The following is a 20,410-nucleotide window of genomic DNA, read 5'->3' as shown; positions in this document are numbered from 1 at the left end:
AAATATTATTTGACCGCCATCAAACATTGAGTTCCCTGAGCAGCCATTTGCTACTTGCTTGGGAATTGAAGGAAGTGAGCGTTCCCATTATTCCATACGGCCTCACCTGCTCTTCCCACAGGAAGTCCTTCTGCTACCGGCGCCTGCAGTACCTCAGCTCCAAGTTCCAGATGCACATCCTACTGAACGAGATGAAAGAGCTGGCAGCACAGAAGAAAGTCCCGCACCGAGACTTCTACAACATCCGCAAGGTACCACTTGGGGGGCAACCTCGCCAAAGCCTTCTGGCGTTCCAATCCAAAGTCAGCTTCTTCATCTGCTTCATCTTCTTCATCTGCAGGTGGACACTCATATCCACGCCTCCTCTTGCATGAACCAAAAGCACCTCCTGCGCTTCATCAAAAGAGCCATGAAGAAGTACCCTCAGGAGATCGTGCATGTGGAGAGAGGCAAGGGCCAGACGCTCATGGAGGTGTTTGAGACCATGAACCTGACGGCCTTTGACCTCAGTGTGGACACCTTGGACATGCACGCCGTAAGTTGGAGGTCTGAGTAGCAGAAGGATCAAATCCTGTTGACGCGTGTGACAGTCCTCGTCTCCTTCCTCTTGCAGGATCGCAACACTTTCCATCGCTTCGACAAGTTCAACGCCAAATACAATCCCATTGGAGAATCCATCCTGAGGGAGATCTTCATCAAAACCGACAATCACGTGGAGGGGAAATACTTTGGTCACATCGTTAAGGTGCACGTGGTCATGATAATGCTCCTTGGTAGAGCGTACCGTCCTCGGTAGCGCCCTCTGCTGACTGTGTCGTGCTACTGTCCATCAGGAGGTGATGGCTGACCTGGAGGAGAGCAAGTACCAGAACGTGGAGCTCAGGTTGTCCATCTATGGCCGCTCCAGGAACGAGTGGGACAAACTGGCCAAGTGGGCCGTGGAGCACCAAGTCTACTCCAACAACGTGCGCTGGCTGGTCCAGGTCCCGAGGCTTTTGTAAGTGGCACCTAGCATCATTTAGCCGGTCATGGCGCCTGTACGCCACCAAAACCTTCAGCAGGTACTCATTCCTTCAGCAGATCCTTCAACCTAGCCTGACCTCACCCAACCCCGCCCACCACGTAAAAAAGCAAACAATGTCAGCTGTCATACAGGAAGTGGTCTTTGTCTGTGTCTTCTCCTCCAAGTGACGTGTACCACACCAAGAAGCAGCTGTCCAACTTCCAGGAAATGCTGGAGAACATCTTCCTGCCTCTGTTTGAAGTCACGGTCCATCCCGGCTGCCATCCTGAGCTGCACCTCTTCCTCCAGCACGTGCGTACCAGGAAGTGGCCTGAAGTTGGGATGACAGTACGGGGGTTTCATGTGGGGTCTCTGGGTCTTGGTCCCCCCTGCAGGTTGTAGGTTTTGACAGTGTGGACGACGAGTCCAAACCCGAGCAGCACATCTTCAACCTGGACAGTCCGCTGCCAGACGGCTGGACAGAGGAGGAGAACCCGCCCTACTCCTACTACCTCTACTACATGTACGCCAACATGAGCGTGCTCAATCACCTGCGCAGGTACGACGCCCGATGCTGCAGCTCCATTGTCGTCTTTCATCACAGCGTCGCCATATTTGGCAAACGTGTGTTCTGGATCAGATCTGCTCATTCCAGGCCAGCAGATTATTTCCAGGTACTGGAGTGGGATTTGGCCATGAAGCCGTTATGGATCGGCCCGAGTCGCCATCTTGAATCAGCCGTTATGGATCGGCCCGAGTCGCCATCTTGAATCAGCCGTTATGGATCGTTATGGAGTCGCCATCTTGAATCAGCCGTTATGGATCGGCCCGAGTCGCCATCTTGAATCAGCCTTTATGGATCGGCACGAGTAGCCATCTTGAATCAGCCGTTATGGATCGGCCCGAGTCGCCATCTTAGCTGGAGTCTGGACCTTTTCCTTATGACTTTATTGTGGTTTGCTGTCTCGTACCGTCTGCTGGTCAGAAGAAGCAACTGATGCTAGTGGCGATCGCTACCAGGTTTCATACAATATATATATCACGTATCAAGCGAGTGGAGTACTAAAGTTTTTTGGTATGATCATGAGTCTGGATGAAAAGTACCAGGTGAAGAACACGAGTGGAGATGTCATGAAATATGAATGATCTCAGATGCCCAACCTGGTGTCATATTTCCCTGGCTACTTCCTGCCGGGTCAGGGCTCATAAGTATAAGTAACATAAGTACTGTTTAAATGAGGGCCCGGCAGGACCAGGATGGACTGACTGCTCTGTGTGTTTGTTCTTGAATCCAGGCAGCGGGGGTTCCACAGTCTTGTCTTGCGTCCTCATTGTGGCGAGGCAGGCCCCATCCATCACCTGGTGTCTGGGTTCATGCTGTCTGAGAACATCTCCCACGGACTGCTGCTCAGAAAGGTACCACATTAAAGGGGCCCTTTGGAGTCGTGGTCTCCTGTAGAGCCGCTACACACAATAACCCGCACAGAATGCTACATAGATCTCCACTGTGATTGGCTCCCAAAGACTTCCGGACTACTGCTGAACCCCTTTCTCATTTTGTCGTTACAGAAGTTGATCATTATTTTGACACGGTCATCTTGATAAGGAAAACTTCATCTAACCACGATTGCATCATGCCTCGTCTGTCCACAGGCTCCGGTACTGCAGTACCTGTACTATTTGGCTCAGATCGGCATCGCCATGTCTCCTCTCAGCAACAACAGTCTGTTCCTCAGCTACCATCGGAACCCTCTGCCCGAGTACCTGTCCAGGGGACTGGTGGTCTCCCTGTCTACGGACGACCCCTTGCAGTTCCACTTCACCAAGGTCAACACACACCAGACGTCTTCTTTGCACACTTTGCTAACGCTCTCTGGTGCTGCATACGATCTTCTAGAACACCCTGGTTGGGGTATTATGTCGGGGTGTGGATCCTGATTAGCATTGGCTTGTTCCTTCACAGGAGCCCTTGATGGAGGAGTACAGTATCGCCGCTCAGGTGTGGAAGCTGAGCTCGTGTGACATGTGTGAGCTGGCCAGGAACAGCGTGCTGATGAGTGGCTTCTCCCATAAGGTATCCGTGGGTCCACCACCAGACCACACGTTAGCCATGGCGTTCGCCGGACACTTCATTTTGCTGCTAATCTTACGGCTCAGGTGAAGAGCTACTGGCTGGGGCCGGACTACGTCAAGGAAGGGCAGGAGAGCAACGACATCAGGCGCACCAACGTTCCTGACATCCGAGTGGCGTACCGCTACGAGACCATGTGTGAGGAGCTCAATTTGATCACGCAGGCCATCCGTACGGACGAGCTGGACACCATCGTGGAAGAATCTGCACAAACGCAGCTATAAGGCAACCTGACTGTACCCAATTCCCCTGCATGGCAACTGGGCACATTTTCTACAAATATGAGTACAAATGGTCCAACGGCACTGTGGCCGTTTCAGAGGTTCCCGTCTGTGAGTTGTGAAGTCTATGATCTTCAATGTGTGTACGTCCTCCTGGCCTTTCCGTGCTGATTCCCTTGTAGACCTTATCGCCAACGCTAGACCCTGGTCTTGATGTTTCCTTGCTGCCTCAGCAGCGGCTGCGTGGGGGCGCCCCAAGCTGCTCCTGACAGCGTCTCGTCACGCTCTCCTTCGTCTGCTGATGGTGAAGATGATGATGATGATGATGATGATACCGTACGTTGCTGCAGTGACACCCTCTGCACAAAGCGCAACCACTGCCAAAGGTCATCAGCACATCAACCCCAGAACTTCCTTCAAAGTTCCTTTGGACCATTCTGGAAGCTTCAAGTTGCAGTTGAAGCCACGTTTGTCTTCTCCCGGGTGATCATGTATGAAGTTTGTGTCGTATGATTTGATGCTGTCTGTGTTTCTGGAAAAATACTTGTTCACGTTCAAGTGGTGTATCAATATTTCACAACGTGAAAGTAACCTATTACATTTCATTGCCTTACTGTTATTTACTTTGGTGTGTGTGTTTGTACTTCAATTCTTTTAAGCGTAAAGGAAAACTGCATTTTGCCCATCCTCAACAATCCTCATGTGGACATCAACACGTCTTTCTCTTCTTCTTTCTTCTTCTTTCTTCTTCTTTCTCTTCTCTCTCTTCTCTGAGTGTTCTCAGATTTTTATTCACGTTCATTCAATTCACGTACCCCTGAGGGTACACGTTCGACACTTTGGGAACCACTGGCCTACAGCGTTCTACAACATCGTATGCAAACGTTATGCAAATTAGACGGCGCTCTCATCTAGCGACTTCTAGGACAGCCAATGGCTATTATTCTTTTAGAAAGGTTGGCACGAGTGCAACCCGCCCACTTCCTGCCGGTCACAGATAGCAAAACAAACCAGCCTAGTCTCCTGTCACTGCTAGCTTGTGCTGGACCACACAAGTCCTGGTCCAAAGTTCAGATGATTCTGGCTTATTGGAATATCCGTGGGGTGAGTTCTGCACCTCTTCCATTATCCTGTTATCCCATTATTCCATGATTCCAGTCATTTATGCCTGATTTGAAAGAGACTGTCACTCAGGAACAAACACACCATCCTAGTCATAATATCCGGGTTGACGATGCTCATGCTAGGTCACGTGTCGTACAGTCGGCTTATTACCAATGTTGTGTAGCACAGCCAAGTAGCTTCATGTTTAACTGCCGACTGCACGCAGACTGCGGTCAATTTGAGTCTTTAAATCATCAGATCATCATCATCATCATCCGAGCGGTTAATACGGGGAAAAGACGCTATAGAATAACTCCTTACACTGTATACACATCTATTGGCATGCAGCAGCATTACATCGTGCCAATAGATCGGTATGCTACTACTCTTACTGCTACTGCTACTAATACTAATACTAATACTAATACTAATGTTGCTTTCCCCTTGGTCCAAATGGCAGGTTTTAGGAAGTTGACGTGTTGTTCATCAGGCCAAGCTGAAGTAGTGGCCAATGGCCGCCACCAGGGGGTGCTCCACTCACGGTCAGCCATTCAAACTGACCTAGCCACCTTGGCTTCTTTTACCCATATTGTTATTTACTTTCATACTTTAGTTATGCTGTAATTCCAGTCTGCTTTTATTTCATATCTGATATCATCATATTTCATGATCTTTATTCTTCATTTTTTTATGTAATACGTCCGGTGTCTTGCCGTATTTTCAGCATTTACAACAGCAGCACTGCAGCATCCACAACAAACATGTCTGCCATTTGGGACCTCCTGTCATGAGTCATGAGTTTTGCACCCTACAAAACCTGCCACAGGAAATGTCTCACCGGGGTGGCGCTTTAAAAAGCTTTAGATTGCTGCGTGTGCATTTGGGAAGGGTTTTTGTCTACTCCATATCTTGGATGACAAACGACAGAAGGCGTTGGCGTTGCACCATCTGAAGCCACATTCTTCACCTGCTTGACTGATTTTGTATTGTTTTCTTTGGTTTGGTAGGCCTCACAGCTAGGAGACCCGAGTTCAATCCCACTCTCGGCCATCTCTGTGTGGAGTTTAATTGGTTAATTGGCCACTCCAAACTGTCCATCGGTATGAATGTGGGTGGGAATGCTTGTTTGTCTATATGTGCCCTGGGATTGGCTGGCCACCAGTCCAGGGTGGACCCCGCCTCTCCCCCAAGACAGCCGAGATAGGCTCCAGCACTCCCCGCGACCCTCGTGAGGATAAGCGGTAGAAAATGAATGAATGGTTTGGTTTTTGACAAGCCATCCAAAGCGAATGCTGCCATGCATGTTTTTGTAGGTGTCGGAGTAAAGGACAAATAATCCCTAATCCCTTTTTACACAGGCAAAGCAAGCCGTTCACACCCTCCTGTTGTTCTTTGGAGCTGGTCCAGCCGGTCCGCCTGCTGCTGGAGGACACTGGGACTCCGTATGAGGACAAGTTTTATGTCTGCGGGGAAGGTAGAGCTTCCTGCTCAACTCGGAGCTGGTCCACATTTACTGACTCGGTATCCTTCTCCACTTTCCAGGAGAGCAGCTTTGATGAGAAGCCTGGCCTTGGAATGAACTTTCCGAGTACGAGTCGGAAGCGACGTGTCGGTGAGCGGAGCCGCTCATTCTGATGTCGCCATGTCGTTTCTCTGCAGCTGCCCGACTTGAAGGATGGAGACAGGATGACGTCACCGAGTACTGGCATCATGTGATCCATTGCTGGCAAACACGGCCTCCGTAAGTTCTGTCTTCTACGATGTGACATTGAATGATCAGGCTGTGGACTGCAGGACCGCACCTCTGTGGTAGAACATAATCTGTCAACATCAGATTTGGAAAATCAACTCACTTGCTAGCAAAAACATATTCCTTTCAACCCGAACGTTTGCTCCCAAAGACGTCTTTATACGCTTTGACTTTTTTGCAGAAGCACAAAGAGGTGATGATGCAACTTCATAGAAGAGATGTTTGGTGCAGTTGCACTGACGGCCACAAGGTGGCAGGAGGCATTTATAACGCTCAGCAACCAGGAAGTGAAAATAATGAATTGGCTTTTTGAACACAATTTCTGGGCCATTTGTGATGCACACTGGAAAACCTTGACAACCCCTAAACTCATAGAAGAGGTGGGATTGGGATGAGACATTTTAGAAGTGATCCAGATCTAGAAGTGATCCAGGTCTAGATGTGATCCAGACCCCCCCCATCGCTCATCTCCACGGCTGTGCTGGATGTGTTTTCATTCAGGCTGAAGCTAAGCCAGGCTAACCGGAGCAAACGTCCGCATGGTCAAAGGAGAAGTGAGCCCCTCCATCTCTGGTTTCAAGCAGGAAGGATAGCATGTGATGATGACACAATGATAGCATGGTGACCACGGCGACCACAGAGGATGCTCGTCACGGGGCCATGGCAAAAAGCATGATGTTGCAAAACGCCATCAGGAAAATAAACAGGAAACACATCATGATGACGGTCATCTGCTTTGAGTCAAAAATGAATGGACGTCCACTAAGTGCCCGAAGGTGATGGAGTGCACGTCACCTCATTGAGCATGGTGGGTGGGGGCACCCCAACAGAAAAATGACATCAGTATTTAGGAGAAGTAAATGCTGATCCATAACGCTCCATAAGGCTAAGGAGAGTACAGGTCAGGTCCAGAACGGCAGTCCTCTTTAATAGTTCAACATAGCCCAGCACATTCACAGTAAGGAGTAAGGAGTTGGCCCCGCACCAATGACATATGAAATATTGGAGGCGATGAAGCAGAAATAAAATGGCATGGAGTGCCTCCATATGAACTGCAGGTATTTCCTGTCATTGGAATATACACGCAGCTTCCAGAAGCAGCTTCCAGAAGCAGCTTCCAGAAGCAGCTTCCAGAGGCAGCTTCCAGAAGCAGCTTCCAGAAGCAGCTTCCAGAAGCAGCTTCCAGAAGCAGCTTCCAGAAGCAGCTTCCAGAAGCGGCTTCCAGAGGCAGCTTCCAGAGGCAGCTTCCAGAAGCAGCTTCCAGAAGCAGCTTCCAGAAGCAGCTTCCAGAAGCAGCTTCCAGAAGCAGGCTTGATGTCCTCTCTCCGTCCTCTCAGCCAGACAAATGAGCATCACCCGTCAGCGGTGGCCGCGTCCTCTCTTTGGCCTGAAGGTCGCATTCCTGGGAACAGCCCCCGAGAGGAGTCCAGCGCTGGCTGGCTCTCAGCTCCGCCCTTACAGGAGCAGCAGAGCGCAGCGAAGAGGCGCGTACGGACTGGAGTGGTGAACAAAACGAACATGATGCAGTTGGCTGCTCCCTGGGAAGTGTTGCCAATGCCCTGTGGGCGGAGAGGGCAACTGGATTTACCATCAAAACATCTCAATGCAATCATGATACGTCTGGACTGGCTGAATGAAGAATTTACTTCAAGTGAATGTCAGTTAGTGCTTGGTCTTGCTGGCCCTGCTGGCCCCGCTGGCCCCGCTGGCCCCGCTGGCCCCGCTGGCCCCGACTGCCCACCAGGGCGTCACCATGACCACGCGTGGCTCTGTGGGGTGACCGAGGCTACATCGTGGCTGGATGAGGACGGCATTGCACTTACATGGAGAGTCACCAGCACGGGGTTCTGTCCAGCCGGGGATCCAACCAGCAACAGAACGAAGCGTATCGTGCTCCAAATCCGCAACACAATGAAGATAATGGGGATGAGCGTTAGTTTCATGTCTGCCACGGAGGAGTAGGCGTGCGATGGCGTCCTGTCGGCCAAGAGCGGACGGTACTCGGAGAGGGCGGCATGCTGACGTGGGAGACCACAACATAGATATAGAACTATAGATGGAAAGGACTGATCTACTCGAATGGCTGCTTGGTCCTCACCGCCGTGTGGATGTGCCTCTTGATGAGGATGTAGAGGACTGGCAGGGTGAGGTAAGCCAGGAATTCCCAGATCTTCCCGGTCAGGAGCATCCATAAGACTCGGTCGGGACTGTGGATCCGGACCCAGCACCAGCCCACGGACACCTCTGAAGCATTGTAGCCGATCTTGTTGAGGCAGACGGCTGCCACCGTGATGGCCAGAGGAACCCCCCAGCTGGACAACACACATCTTTTAGACAAATGACATCATCTTCCATGTCCACCCACGGACGCCATGTGATAGCCTGAGACTGGGGTGTTGTCGCTGCCTGATTAAAAACGTTTCAAGCTCTCGTCAGGCTGCAAAAGCTACAAATACGCAGTATTTTCATATTTCATTCGGAATGACAGATTGTTTTTAAAGCACCTGGCCGAGGGCCAGGCTGTGTACTACTTGCACAAGGAATGCATTGGAACGTCTCAACATGTCCACGCTGGACGTCTGGGCCACAGTAGATTTACATCTCCATCTCCATCTCTATCTCCAATAGGACATGTTCTCCAAACCTGCTGACTAACAGTTTTCAAGTAGAGGTGCAATCAAAACGTGCTTCTATTTAGTCATGTGACATCATTTAAAAATCATATCTATCAATCTCACGGAAATATGTGTCAGTAATAACTGTCGTGAAGAATGGACAGCATGGGATTTTCAGATATCGACGAATAATTTGGGTTTTCTGCACATGGATTAATTTGGCCCCAGATTGTGCCTTGCAGGTGTTTGTTAGAAGCAGAACACCCAAGGCTCTCTTAAAGAGACAGTACACCACTTTGACTTACCTAGGTAACCCATGATGTGCGTCTTAAAGAGACAGTACACCACTTTGACTTACCTAGGTAACCCATGATGTGCGTCTTAAAGAGACAGTACACCACTTTGACTTACCTAGGTAACCCATGATGTGCGTCTTAAAGAGACAGTACACCACTTTGACTTACCTAGGTAACCCATGATGTGCGTCTTAAAGAGACAGTGCACCACTTTGACTTACCTAGGTAACCCATGATGTGCGTCTTAAAGAGACAGTACACCACTTTGACTTACCTGACGAGGTGGAAGAGCAGCACCAGGCTGTCAGCAGCCCTCTGATTGGACCTAACGATGAACACGTACAAGTAGAGGGCAATGGCCACCGTCCAGAAGAACGAGCTGGTGTTGGCGAAGGTGGATATCGCTCCCTGGGCGATACAATCCGGCGAGTCGGAACCGAACACTCGCCACACTCCGTAGGCGTAGGAGACGGCCGAGAGCCAGTCGGCCACGGAAAGGAAGAGCAGCAGTTTCCGCGGAGTGGTCCTCAGCTCCGCCAAAGTGACGTAAAGGACGATGATGAGCGACGAGCCCACAAAGGACAGGGCGCAGGAAGACAACACCACCACCTGCTCGGACAGCAGCACGACTGTCTCGTTGTGTTCCACCATGCCTCTCGGGCCCCACGACACCCCACGCATATTTGCTCATAAACTGCCTAAACTTCTACTTTGACTTCAAGAAAGTGAAGTAAACATCGGAGGTTTTAAAGACTCCTTCCGGCCCGCCACCTCCTCCTCCTCCTCCTCCTCCTCCTCCTCTTCCTCTTGTGGCTGAGGTCACAGTCAGCTGGTCGGTGGGACACTGGTGGGGCTATTTTGGGCTGCAGGGTTTCAGGCCGGATCTAACATGGCAGCTATATCCCCAAAGTGGGTTCTCCTCCAGGGTACCCAAGTTTACACTATTTACTCAGCATGGAGAAGTAATGGCGTCTTCAGGAATTCAGCAGGAACATTCTCTACTCATTTCTGTTCCTATTTGGCCAGCCTAGCCAGGAGCATGTTGACATGCTAGCATGATGATAGCCGCCATGTTTACTGGACTACTCACATGGCGGACAGATCCTGTTGGAGGATCAGTATCCTTTCTTTATTATTCCAACACTTCCAGGGGACCTTCTACGTGTTTGCTTAAAACTCAATCTGAGTCAAGAAAGAAAAGAATCGAGTGATTAATCGGTTATTAAAAGAATAGTTGCAGCCTTAATGGAGAGATACAATTGAATTCAACCTAGCATGTGAGGAGACAGTTCAGATAAAACTGCCTGATGCTAATAGAAGTGTCTTGTTGTTGCAGGTTGGAGAAAGTCGACTCAAACGCTTTGCAGTCCTACGTGAGTGTCCCCCGGATCGAAGGGGCCCAAGCCCGTCATCAGTGAGAAGGCAAGGTCGCAAGGTCACCTGAGAGCCCCCAGCGTGGAGACACCAAGGTAGGACCCCAGGGCTGGCCCTTGGTGCTTCTCATACGGTCACCATTATTCTTCTAAGCACGGCCGTGTGACATCAAAGTCATGTCACCAAAAATGTTTCATCCGGTAAATACTCATAAATGCTGGACCTATAAAGTCCAGTGAAGTGACGTTGTGATTATTACGCTGAAGCGCTGCCATCTTGGCTGTGACATCATACCCAGGACACTTTAGGCGACGGCGTCTTCACAGCAAAGCCGAGAAGGACAAATATTCATAAGGATAACACAACCCTAACATTACTCATGCTGTCTCGTGATGAGTCCAGCCATCCATGTCTAAGACGTCTTTGGGCGAGAGGCGGGGTCCACCCTGGACTGGTGGCAGTAGTTATTAATACATTGTATACAGTTACTACATACAGTACACATACATTAGTTTTCAACGTTTTAGATTAGAACAAAGATTTATCCGTGCCGTCTTATGTGGTGAAGTTATTGTTAGATGACTTCTGTGATTGACACCACGTCTGCCTATTAAACCCAACTCTTCCGTCCACATGAAGATTCCTGATGAAGATGTCACTGTGCTGTTTACAGTCCAAATTCACCAAGAGCCTAAACAAGCCAAACAACTGATGGGAAAAGTTTCCATTCCATGTTTATTTGGTCCAATTCTTAAAAAAATGCATAACCACTTGTGGTTATGTTTGTCACAAATGATAAGAAATGTACAAATGAATAAATGTTAATAAACATGCATTTTATCAGGGTGAAAGCAGCTACAGAACTTATTCTGCATGCTTATACTTTGTGTTGGTCACTAGATGGCAGCAGAGTGTCGTTTAAAAAAATGGCAAACTATACAAGCCGGACCAGGGGCGCTTCTAGGCTTGCACATTGGGGTGGGGGGGGTGGATTGCACTTTGCCAGATCTCTGCCCTGGGAACTGTCCCACCTGGGGGTCCCACCTGGGGGTCCCACCTTAAGACTGAGCTACTGCTGTTATAGCTCTGGGGGGGAAACTGAAAAGTAAAAACGAAGACGAGATGAGGGGGAGTCTTGTGCTTTTTCTGGAGGAGTTTTTGCCTCTAAAATGTAGATTTATGGGGGAGGGGGTCAATGAATTTATTTGGTGGGGCATTGTCCCCCTTGCCCCAGGCAATGCTGATGTGAGTTGGTGCATTTGGTGTGTGCCATCTTGTAAAAGTCCACCCTGTGGGCGATATGGGTAATAACTACCAAAGTCATCTTCACTGGCCAAGTTAGGATAATCCATAACGCCATAACGTCTACACATCCTTTATTTGTAAAATGGCAAATTATGATGTGTTCCTTTGTGACTGTATGCATGTTGACATAAAATGAAACCATTATCGTTACCATGGTAGAATCCACATTCAGGGCGGGGCCAGTTTTCCAGTCCCGGGGTCTTCTGCAGGGTCTCTTATTGTGAAGAATTTCTGCGGCAGTATACTTGCTGATTGCTTCGTTCTCACTCCTCACAACAACCAGCTAAGACACTGCCAGAGAAACACCCACAGCAGCCGCTGCTCCGTACGTCCATAACTTGGCTCTGGCGCCGGTGTTTGGAAGCTGTGCAGCAGAAAGAATATGTCAATGACATCACCTTAGTAAATCTAACCTGCCGTGGCTCCTATACGTCACCCATGAATGCACACTTGGCTTCTCAAAGTGACCGGAAGCTCATTCCCAAATAATTCTGGATTCACACGCCGACCCCCCCTCTTCTTCTGGTGTGCAGCACCACTTTGTTGGCACCACTTGAGCAAACGTTCACACATCCACGGCCCTGATTCAATGTGTGTCAGGTGTGGTGATGCAGCACCAGGACTCCTTGCTTTGGTTGACCTCCCGTGGATTTGGAGCGGAGTGGAGTGTGTTAGCAGGTGTTAGCAGGGCCGTGTAAAGCAAAACAAGATGGCACTGCAGCGCTGGTGTTGACCAGCCTGGACGATCCCATACTCCTCTTTCCCGCCCACTCCCTGCCGACCGGACACCGTGGACACGAGAGATCTGTCTCCGGCGTGGCCTGCCAGACGTATCTGCTAGAATACGCTCTAACCACGCTGTCATGTGATGCTACGCTGGTTGTGTAACCGCAGCGTCATGCATGCCCTGACACAAATAATTACCAAGGTGATGTAACTGACTTGTTTACTCCTCACTCGGCTGATGCTGACCTGCCTTGGTTTGTCAAAATCAGCTTTGCCGTCTTTACCGCCTCCTTGTGGCGAGCCGAGCGCCCACGTTAAAGCTAGCGAGCGCTTGCTCAGTTAGCATTGGCTGTTTCACCGGGTTCCACCTCGAGAGTCAAGACGCTTACTTGGGATCTGATTTGGACCCTGGGGTTGCTCCGTGACTGACAGGATTGCTGACTTGTAGCTCCAACGTCTTGACAGCTCTTGGTGTGCTAGCTAGCCGTACTTCCTGTCTAATGTATGCAACGACAGGAACCATATCAACATTTGGAAGAGGAAGCTTTCAGCCAAAGAAACCTTTGCTTGAATATTTTTCCCCATAGAAAAAAGTCTGAAAAGGATGGGTCGTCTTATATTCCAGATTTATTCCTCTACCTGGTCTGAGCATCTTCTAGCCAGGCCTTGCCAGGTGTTGGTCTGCACCACCATAAGGTCACTGACCCAGAGACTGCCTCAGCACCTCTTCCAACCAGCGACTGGCAGTCAGAAGATCAGTGAGATGGTAGCTGTGTTATTTTCCATCAAACGTCCTGGTGGTCTTTACGTATGTGCCCCTGTGGTCAGATCACGGAACTCCATTAAGAGACACGTGTTGACCTTCTAGCGCTAACTTAGCGCTAACTCACCCTGCAGTGGTACAAAGCCTTTTCTACCAAACCATCTGGAAAGGAAGCCCCAGGCCAGCTGCACCAGACAGACAGCTGTCCATCAAGTCAGCATGATGTTGATTCTGATGGTGACACACAGTGCTTGACATCACAGTCCATCCAGCTGTGGACAAACCCGACTTGGCAGGTAATATGGGATCTATTCATAGTTCATATGCGTGGCCCCGCCCTTCTTTAGTTGGCTAAAGTATTCATCAGTATTTGCAGTTACTACAAATACTACTGACACCTATCTATCCTGATGTCTGCCGTGTGACATAGACGGTAGTAAGTTGACCAGAATGAAACCTAGCCTACGTGATCCATCATCCCATCATCTCAGCAGGTTGACTGTGTGACGTGTTCCAATATAGTGGTAAGCATGCTGGAACAAAAGGAAGCCATTACTAGTCCCATCTCTAGGAAGGACTGTGGTCAAGGTAGTGACGATACGGCAGCTCCCTGTGGTTTGGTCTCAGGACTTGGTCATGGTTTAAAGAGGCAGCATGCCGATGGTGACATTTCTTCTACCAAAAGATAGACCTCCACCATCGGCTAGCATGTGCTACCAACAACAACACGTTGTATAAGAGAATGTCTATTTTTTACAACGACAATAACACGGCGATAATGAATCAGCTCAGCCAATGAGAGGCCTGTAGGGGTCTACAGGTCTACAGGTCTACAGGTCTACATCCACCATACGAGGAGGCCGGGCTAGACATAGCGTCGTACAGGAAGCTGTGTAGCGTCAAGACGCTGCTTGACGACGCTGCTTGACGACGCTGCTGCTTTCCAGGTCAGGACCAGGTCATGTTGGGCTTGCCTTGCAACAGTCACGTACAGACACTCCTCTTCTCTAAAGTGGGCTGCAGTAGCAGCTGCTCCTCAGCCAGACATCTCTTGTAACATCAGCCTGTAGGTCATGCGTCTCGATCCAAACACTCACCCGTGGTAGTGGATCATCTCATTGGTCCACATCCAGGCAGAGTCCACAGCCGCTGCAGCCCGCGGGTCCTTGACCAGGACGGCGGTCTGTGTCTCTCTCTGTCGGTCTCTGACAAGTCAAGGCATGTTCCAACTCAGCCGGGCCCGGGACGCACAAGACTGCTGCTAGAGCGGAGGGGGGAGGGGCAGAGCACGCTGTGAGGGAGGGTATAGTCCGAAAATCCCAGCATGACTCAGCCTGCTTGACTTGGTTAGCATGCAAGACTTTGGTTGCAGGATGGGACATTCAAATGATTGACACCTACTCTAGTCCTTCATGTCTGAACCCAAAGTAGGCGGGATATGTTGGACAATGCCAATGAAGACTTTAAGGTAAAAGGAATAGGAATGTTTGAGTGGGTGAAAGTGGACAGGTACATAAAGGGTTTTGTACCATCATACGTCTTGTTTGCCTGAAGGCAGAAACTTCCTGCCAGATTGTGTGGTCTTCTCCGGGTACTCCGCTTTCCTCCCCCATCCCAAAACATGTCATCTAAGGGCCGGTAATCTTAGCTAGCTTTAAGATTAGTCCAAATAAAGCATATATCATATCATTATTAGAATGATTTTGTATCATTAGCATTTTTACACTTGGAAAAACATACTTGCAAATATTGAAGTAGTGTACATACGTAATGCAATCATTAGTAGTACTATAGTACTACAGTGCTGTCATTGAGTAGTATGACTTCACAGCCCTTAAACATACTGCCAAATGAATAGCCCATCAAAGCTGTAATGATGCTGTATGCTAATCATCTCCAATATCCTTCCATAACCATAAATTATAGATGGCCGGCCTCATGGTCCATCAGATGGAGCTCAGAGACTTTGTGGGTTCCTCCTGACTTCAATGGTGTACGTTCACCACCTTCACTAACTGTGCCGCTGTGATGCTTGGTTTTGGTTTTGTCCTGGGGGGGGCTGTGGGGGGGGGGTGAAGCCAGTTCCTCCGTCTTGCAGGGGAAGGTAATCACTAGGCAGATTCCAGCCACAGTGGCAAGAACCAGCTCAGCAGAAAGTCACCTGCTACAGACCTGCTACAGTATGCTCTGTCTGGCTTGCCTGAGCATCCTGGAAGTGCATGCCCCCCCCACCCCCACCCCCACCCCATCCCGCATCAGGCAGCAGACTGATGACCACATCAATGGGGGAGCCAAGTCACTCATCTTGTGCCCAGAAAGCACTTTTCTTCTACACGTTGCCGTTTGTCTTTTTTCTGTGCTGACGGCAAATGGAAGAGCAACTGCTGTAAAGGTGGGGGGGTTGGTGGGGGGGGGGGGGGGCATCTGTCTGCAGACCACTTCTTTCATTTATTGGAACCAAGATGCAAGGCTGCCCCCATTCCACACTGCATCCATGCAGGGGTGGGCTGTTTGAGTAAACGTGCATGGGGGGGGGGGGGGGTCACTTCATGGGACGTTGCAGCCGGGTGGGATGTGGGGGCTGGGAGGGAGGGGCTACAAGGCCCAGCAAGTTCAAAGCTTGCTGCATTGATTACATCATCACAACTGGAGTGCTGGAATGGGACAATGCACCATCCCAAGCTGTGTGTGTGCTGCTCCTCTCCAAACTCTGGCAGGGTACTGTGGGCCGTTGTCACATGACCTAGTGTGCGTGTGTGTGTGTGTGCGTGTGTGTGTGCGCATGTGCGTGTGTGTGTGTGTGTGTGTGTGTGCGCCAGCACTGCAGGAAGTCAGCTGCTGCTGCTGCTGCAGGATGTTGCAGGATTGCTGCACTGCTGCTTTCTCACTCCCCCCCCCCCCCACCTTCATTCAAGCAAATTGCTCAAGGATGATGATGATGGTGATGATGATGAGTGCATGTGCTGCATACTTTTTCCAAAAGGGAGGGGGTGGGTCTTAATGCAGGGGAAAGGTAAGCGTTGCAAAGCATGCCGGTAAGGCACTGCGCTGGGCAACCGTATCACTTTAGAGATACTAGAAACTGGAGATGGAGGAAAGGGGGGTGTGGGGGGGGGGTAGGTGCACGGTGCAAGGAACATCAAGTGAGTGCGGCAGTTTTCCCTTTGTCAGTGGAGTTACGACTAGGAAACTGCAGATGTTTCAATGTGGCGTTGGCTCTTTTTTAGTCAACTTTTTTCCCTCCTCCCTCATCCCTCATCCCTCATCCCTCATCCCTCATCTCATCCTGCTGAGAGATGAGCTGGGGGGGTGCGCTTCACCCAGAGGCCCTTGACGACTCTTTCAAGGTCTTAACACAGTTACCTGATGTGAACTTGTGAACGGGTCCAGCAGCACGATGGGCTCTCTCAGAAAAAGTTGAACAACAATCACCCTGCGTCTTATTTGCTTCCCTCAAACTATTATACATGACCGTCATACATGACCGTCATACATGACCGTCATACATGACCGTCATACATGACCGTCATACATGACCGTCATACATGACCGTCATATACCTGACCGTCATATATGACCATCACCCATGACTATCATCATGACCATTTGGGAAATGTTTAGGATGAAAGCACATCCCTTCTTCTAATGATTATAGCAATATGATGACAAAGCACAAATACTTTTGACTGAGCCCCTCGTGAGAGAAAAGTAGTTAGCAGAGAAGTTTTGGCCGTCCCGTCCCATGCAGGACGCCTGCTTCTTATCTCCAGCGTCTCACCACCTCGTCCCCGCTCATTAGCAACTAACTACCAACAATGTTGCTCTCCTGAAAGTCAGCAGGAGCCCTCTGAGCCGGCCCGTGGCTGCTAGTCGGAGCGGCTAGGGTAGCATGCCTGGCGTTTAGCTAGCTGGCAAAGACATTACCATGACCATTGGTGGTGCAGAGACACGGCAGGTGATGACAGCGGGCATGCACATCACACTTGCACCATTTGCTGCGAGGCCGATAGGAAGTCAGCGATGCTTCCCAGGGAAGGGAAGACAACCCAAGAGGAAGGAAACACTTACCTTCATCCTCAACTTCTAGCAGCCTCTTGCCGTGTTGGTGCGCTTTCATGGCGCTGCAAAGTTGACTGCAGTATTACCTCCTGAACAAAATGACATTGTTTGCACTCTCTCTCTCTCTCTCTCCATCACTCGCTCCTCCTCCCTCCACCCCTCCCTCCTCCTCCTCTCCCTTGCACGCTTGCTGGCAGCCTAAAGTGCACCGCTCAGCAGTGTTCCCCTACTGCCGCAGCAGATCCTGCATGAGCCCTGCATATCCGAGCGGGATGCGACTTTTAAAGGGGACTTCAACCTTCAGGGTCAACCTCCTTTCGCTCTCTCTCTCATCTCACATCCTCTGCACTCCTCCTCACGGCACCGACACCTCCGAGCATGATCCCACTTTCACCCCACAAAGACCTTTCTGGGTAGCAGCGTTAGCCAGACACAACTTGTGTTCAGGAACTGGCCGGCCTTCCATCCGTCTTTCCATCCATTCTTCCATCCATCTTTCCATCCATCTTTCCTTCTGTCCATCCATCCACATGACTTTATCCCTGGTCTGGGTGTTTTAAGGAAGTATAGGAAGTATATTGACAGGAGACATTCAACCAGGCTAAATCTCATACAATTCTACAAACATCTAAAGCAGCGTTCCTCAGACATTTGAAGCTAAATCATTCCAGTTTGGTTTATTCCGTGACCAAAATGTACAAAACAATATGTATTGCCATAAATAGCAGAAAAACAATAAAGTTAGTCAGCTCAGGGGCCATTCGTGGTCTGGAGAATGTTTGTATTGGCTCTTCAATAAAACTGATTGGTCATCAATCAGCTGTATGATTAGGTACTACTCATTTACACCCAGAATGTGTCAGATACTTAACATGTATTGACTTTAGCATCTTTAATGTGTAAATGTTTGAAAGTAGCCCCCACCTACATTTCCCTCTGGTGGGGAGTTTGGGCCAACACTGCTATATCAGCCGACCCAACAAAAATGGACGCCGGCGTTTTCTCCTTGTCAAAAGTCCTTTTCACGCTGGAGGGTAAGAATAGGAATTGTAGCCTGAGCTCAGCCTCAGCTCTTTAGGAGCCTCCACCGTCCACGTCCTGATTCTGCATTGTGTTCTGCACTGCACTAAAAATATCAATATTTGGCCTACTGCGGTTGTGGCGGAGTGAAATGGAGATGGTCCATCCTTTAGTCAGCAGGTAGCGCCACTCCTCGTGTTCTTCATCGGCTGGATGAAGGTGGCTCCGTGTTGAAACGTTGCGTATGAGCCATCAGTTTTTTGCTGCAGCAGTGCAGCACTTTGTTCTTCTCACTGCAGGAGGAGGACATGACTTTGAGCTGCCTCGGGCCTGGCTTCAACTCGGCAGCTTTATTTTCCGTGATTGACCTTAAGTGTGTTGCCCTGCCTTCATTAGGCCAGGGGTTTGATCACTCCGGTGCTCGGAATCAATCAACTTATTTATTTTAGCTTTCAGTGTGCGGTGGTGCCTTCATGTTTGCATCAATATTTTGGAGCCAGGATTATCACATGGGGCGTTTGGGGGTGTCGCATGTTCACATTCTTTTTTTTTGCCATGTCAATTTATGGAAACATTTTCTATCAACTTTGGATAAATGATTGCCAATGTGTAATAATAATAATCCTAGATAAAAAGAAATGGTTGACCCTCTTGATATTTTCTAAATAAATGTGTTCTCCCTCGTTTGGCAAATTTCTCTTTTCTATTGATGACAACCAGCGACAAGGGGGTGCAGATAGCATACTGTATATCCTGAGGGGGGGCAGGACCGCTAGTAAAAGATCATCTGTTGATTGATGATTACTGGATGATTACATAATGCTGAGTCATCATGGTGCGTCTCATCTCACCCATTGGTGTCAGTAGGTTAGCAAAACACTGCAGCGTTAGGAGCTAAGACTTAGTTTGCATGCGTGCATGCACTGCTGGCATATTGGATGAGGCTGCAGAGCCTAATGCAGCATCTGCCCCCCCCCCGTACCGTGACATCTGCAGGGAAAATGCCCCCAACAGCAGATCTTTCCTTCCCAGTAAAGTCATGACTAAGCTAAAGGGGGCCCCCTTTATAGCTTGTGTTGGGGTACCTTGCCATGCTCATCCAGCAAAGCGGAGCTCGCACAGTCCAACTCCCTGGAGGTCATAAAGACGACAATTTGTCATCACTCAAATCTCCATTCAAATAAAGCGTGAAAAGATGGACTCTGGCTTGTTTTCCTTTGCTTTTTTCATTTGGTGGCTTTTTGCAACCTTTATTACGAGAGATGAACCACCACCAGGCAACATCACATCTAACCTCAATGTACCCACGATTGGCTTTTTCTTTATCTTCTCTTTATGCCAGGAGGAGCAGCCTCAGCAGGGGGCATTAGGAAGACCACGGAAGAGGTTTTGGGATGAAAACAAAAGTAAAAGAGTAGAGTAGAAAAGGAGCTTTTCCACAAACGCACCATTCCACTCATGAACAGTCCCACACACTCGCTCTATGACGTCCTAGCAAGGCCCCCATCTAGACATTTAGCTGTATGCTTTCAATGGGGAAAGCTAGCGCCATCTGCTGGACAAATACAGTCCAAATCGACCTCTTAGCATCACGGATGGTGAGAGGGAACCTGGCGGGTTTGATGACCAGATCGTCCAGTTGTTCAGTTCTGATACACAAGATGATGGCTGGGAGAAGATTCATTAAAGCTGGGGGGGGGGGATAAAGTTACTAAACTCACTGTTTGCTTCCTTTGCCTGGTTTTTGTAGACCGCATGTTTTAGCATGCGCCTTATGTATGGGTTAAGTGCAGAAATAGACTCGCAATTGAAACTGCGCCTTTTGGTGCGGAAAATACAATAGAAGGGAGAGGAGTCTTGAACGGCTCATGTTATGTTTATATTATTTCTCACCATTCTGACGTTATATTTAGGCTTGTTTTATATATATAAATTACATTCCAATATGATTACACTACCTTACACTTTATGTATTACAATATCTGGAATACAAGAAGTGAATGAATGTATTGCTTTTTTGCTTCTTTCCCCGCCTTTTGGACC

General features: G+C 49.3%; 2 protein-coding genes across 17 annotated transcripts in view; one reads left to right on the top strand and one right to left on the bottom strand.

Annotated features, from left to right (window-relative positions):
• LOC131136483 (AMP deaminase 2-like) overlaps positions 1-20,019 on the top strand; it is a 36,462-nt gene extending 16,443 nt beyond the window's left edge. For 13 of the 16 annotated variants that reach the window (XM_058083338.1, XM_058083340.1, XM_058083343.1 and 10 more), the window contains 15 exons: positions 122-251; positions 341-535; positions 614-745; positions 834-997; positions 1,189-1,315; positions 1,399-1,562; positions 2,299-2,419; positions 2,657-2,830; positions 2,967-3,077; positions 3,161-4,459; positions 4,920-5,001; positions 5,818-5,933; positions 6,002-6,200; positions 10,457-10,589; positions 11,134-11,457. In XM_058083338.1, the coding sequence (XP_057939321.1) occupies positions 122-251; positions 341-535; positions 614-745; positions 834-997; positions 1,189-1,315; positions 1,399-1,562; positions 2,299-2,419; positions 2,657-2,830; positions 2,967-3,077; positions 3,161-3,358 (1,516 nt within the window). In that variant the 3' untranslated portion in view covers positions 3,359-4,459; positions 4,920-5,001; positions 5,818-5,933; ... (1 more) ...; positions 10,457-10,589; positions 11,134-11,457. Of the gene's footprint in view, positions 1-121; positions 252-340; positions 536-613; positions 746-833; positions 998-1,188; positions 1,316-1,398; positions 1,563-2,298; positions 2,420-2,656; positions 2,831-2,966; positions 3,078-3,160; positions 4,460-4,919; positions 5,002-5,817; positions 5,934-6,001; positions 6,201-10,456; positions 10,590-11,133; positions 11,458-19,709 lie in introns of those variants that run through there. The other 3 variants (XM_058083339.1, XM_058083342.1, XM_058083341.1) reach the window with 3 other exon arrangements.
• On the bottom strand, positions 7,445-9,906 carry LOC131136485 (G-protein coupled receptor 157-like). The gene is made up of 4 exons (XM_058083355.1): positions 9,395-9,906; positions 8,308-8,521; positions 8,033-8,227; positions 7,445-7,768 (listed from the first exon to the last, which is right to left on the bottom strand). The coding sequence occupies exons 1-4, from the start codon at positions 9,799-9,801 to the stop codon at positions 7,562-7,564; spliced, it is 1,023 nt and encodes a 340-aa protein (XP_057939338.1). The 5' UTR covers positions 9,802-9,906; the 3' UTR covers positions 7,445-7,561.
• Positions 20,020-20,410: the final 391 nt, after the last annotated feature.

The sequence above is a fragment of the Doryrhamphus excisus genome, chromosome 10, assembly GCF_030265055.1.
Source record: "Doryrhamphus excisus isolate RoL2022-K1 chromosome 10, RoL_Dexc_1.0, whole genome shotgun sequence".
NCBI classification, from domain to species: domain Eukaryota; kingdom Metazoa; phylum Chordata; class Actinopteri; order Syngnathiformes; family Syngnathidae; genus Doryrhamphus; species Doryrhamphus excisus.
This window is presented reverse-complemented; position numbering and strand designations above follow the sequence as displayed.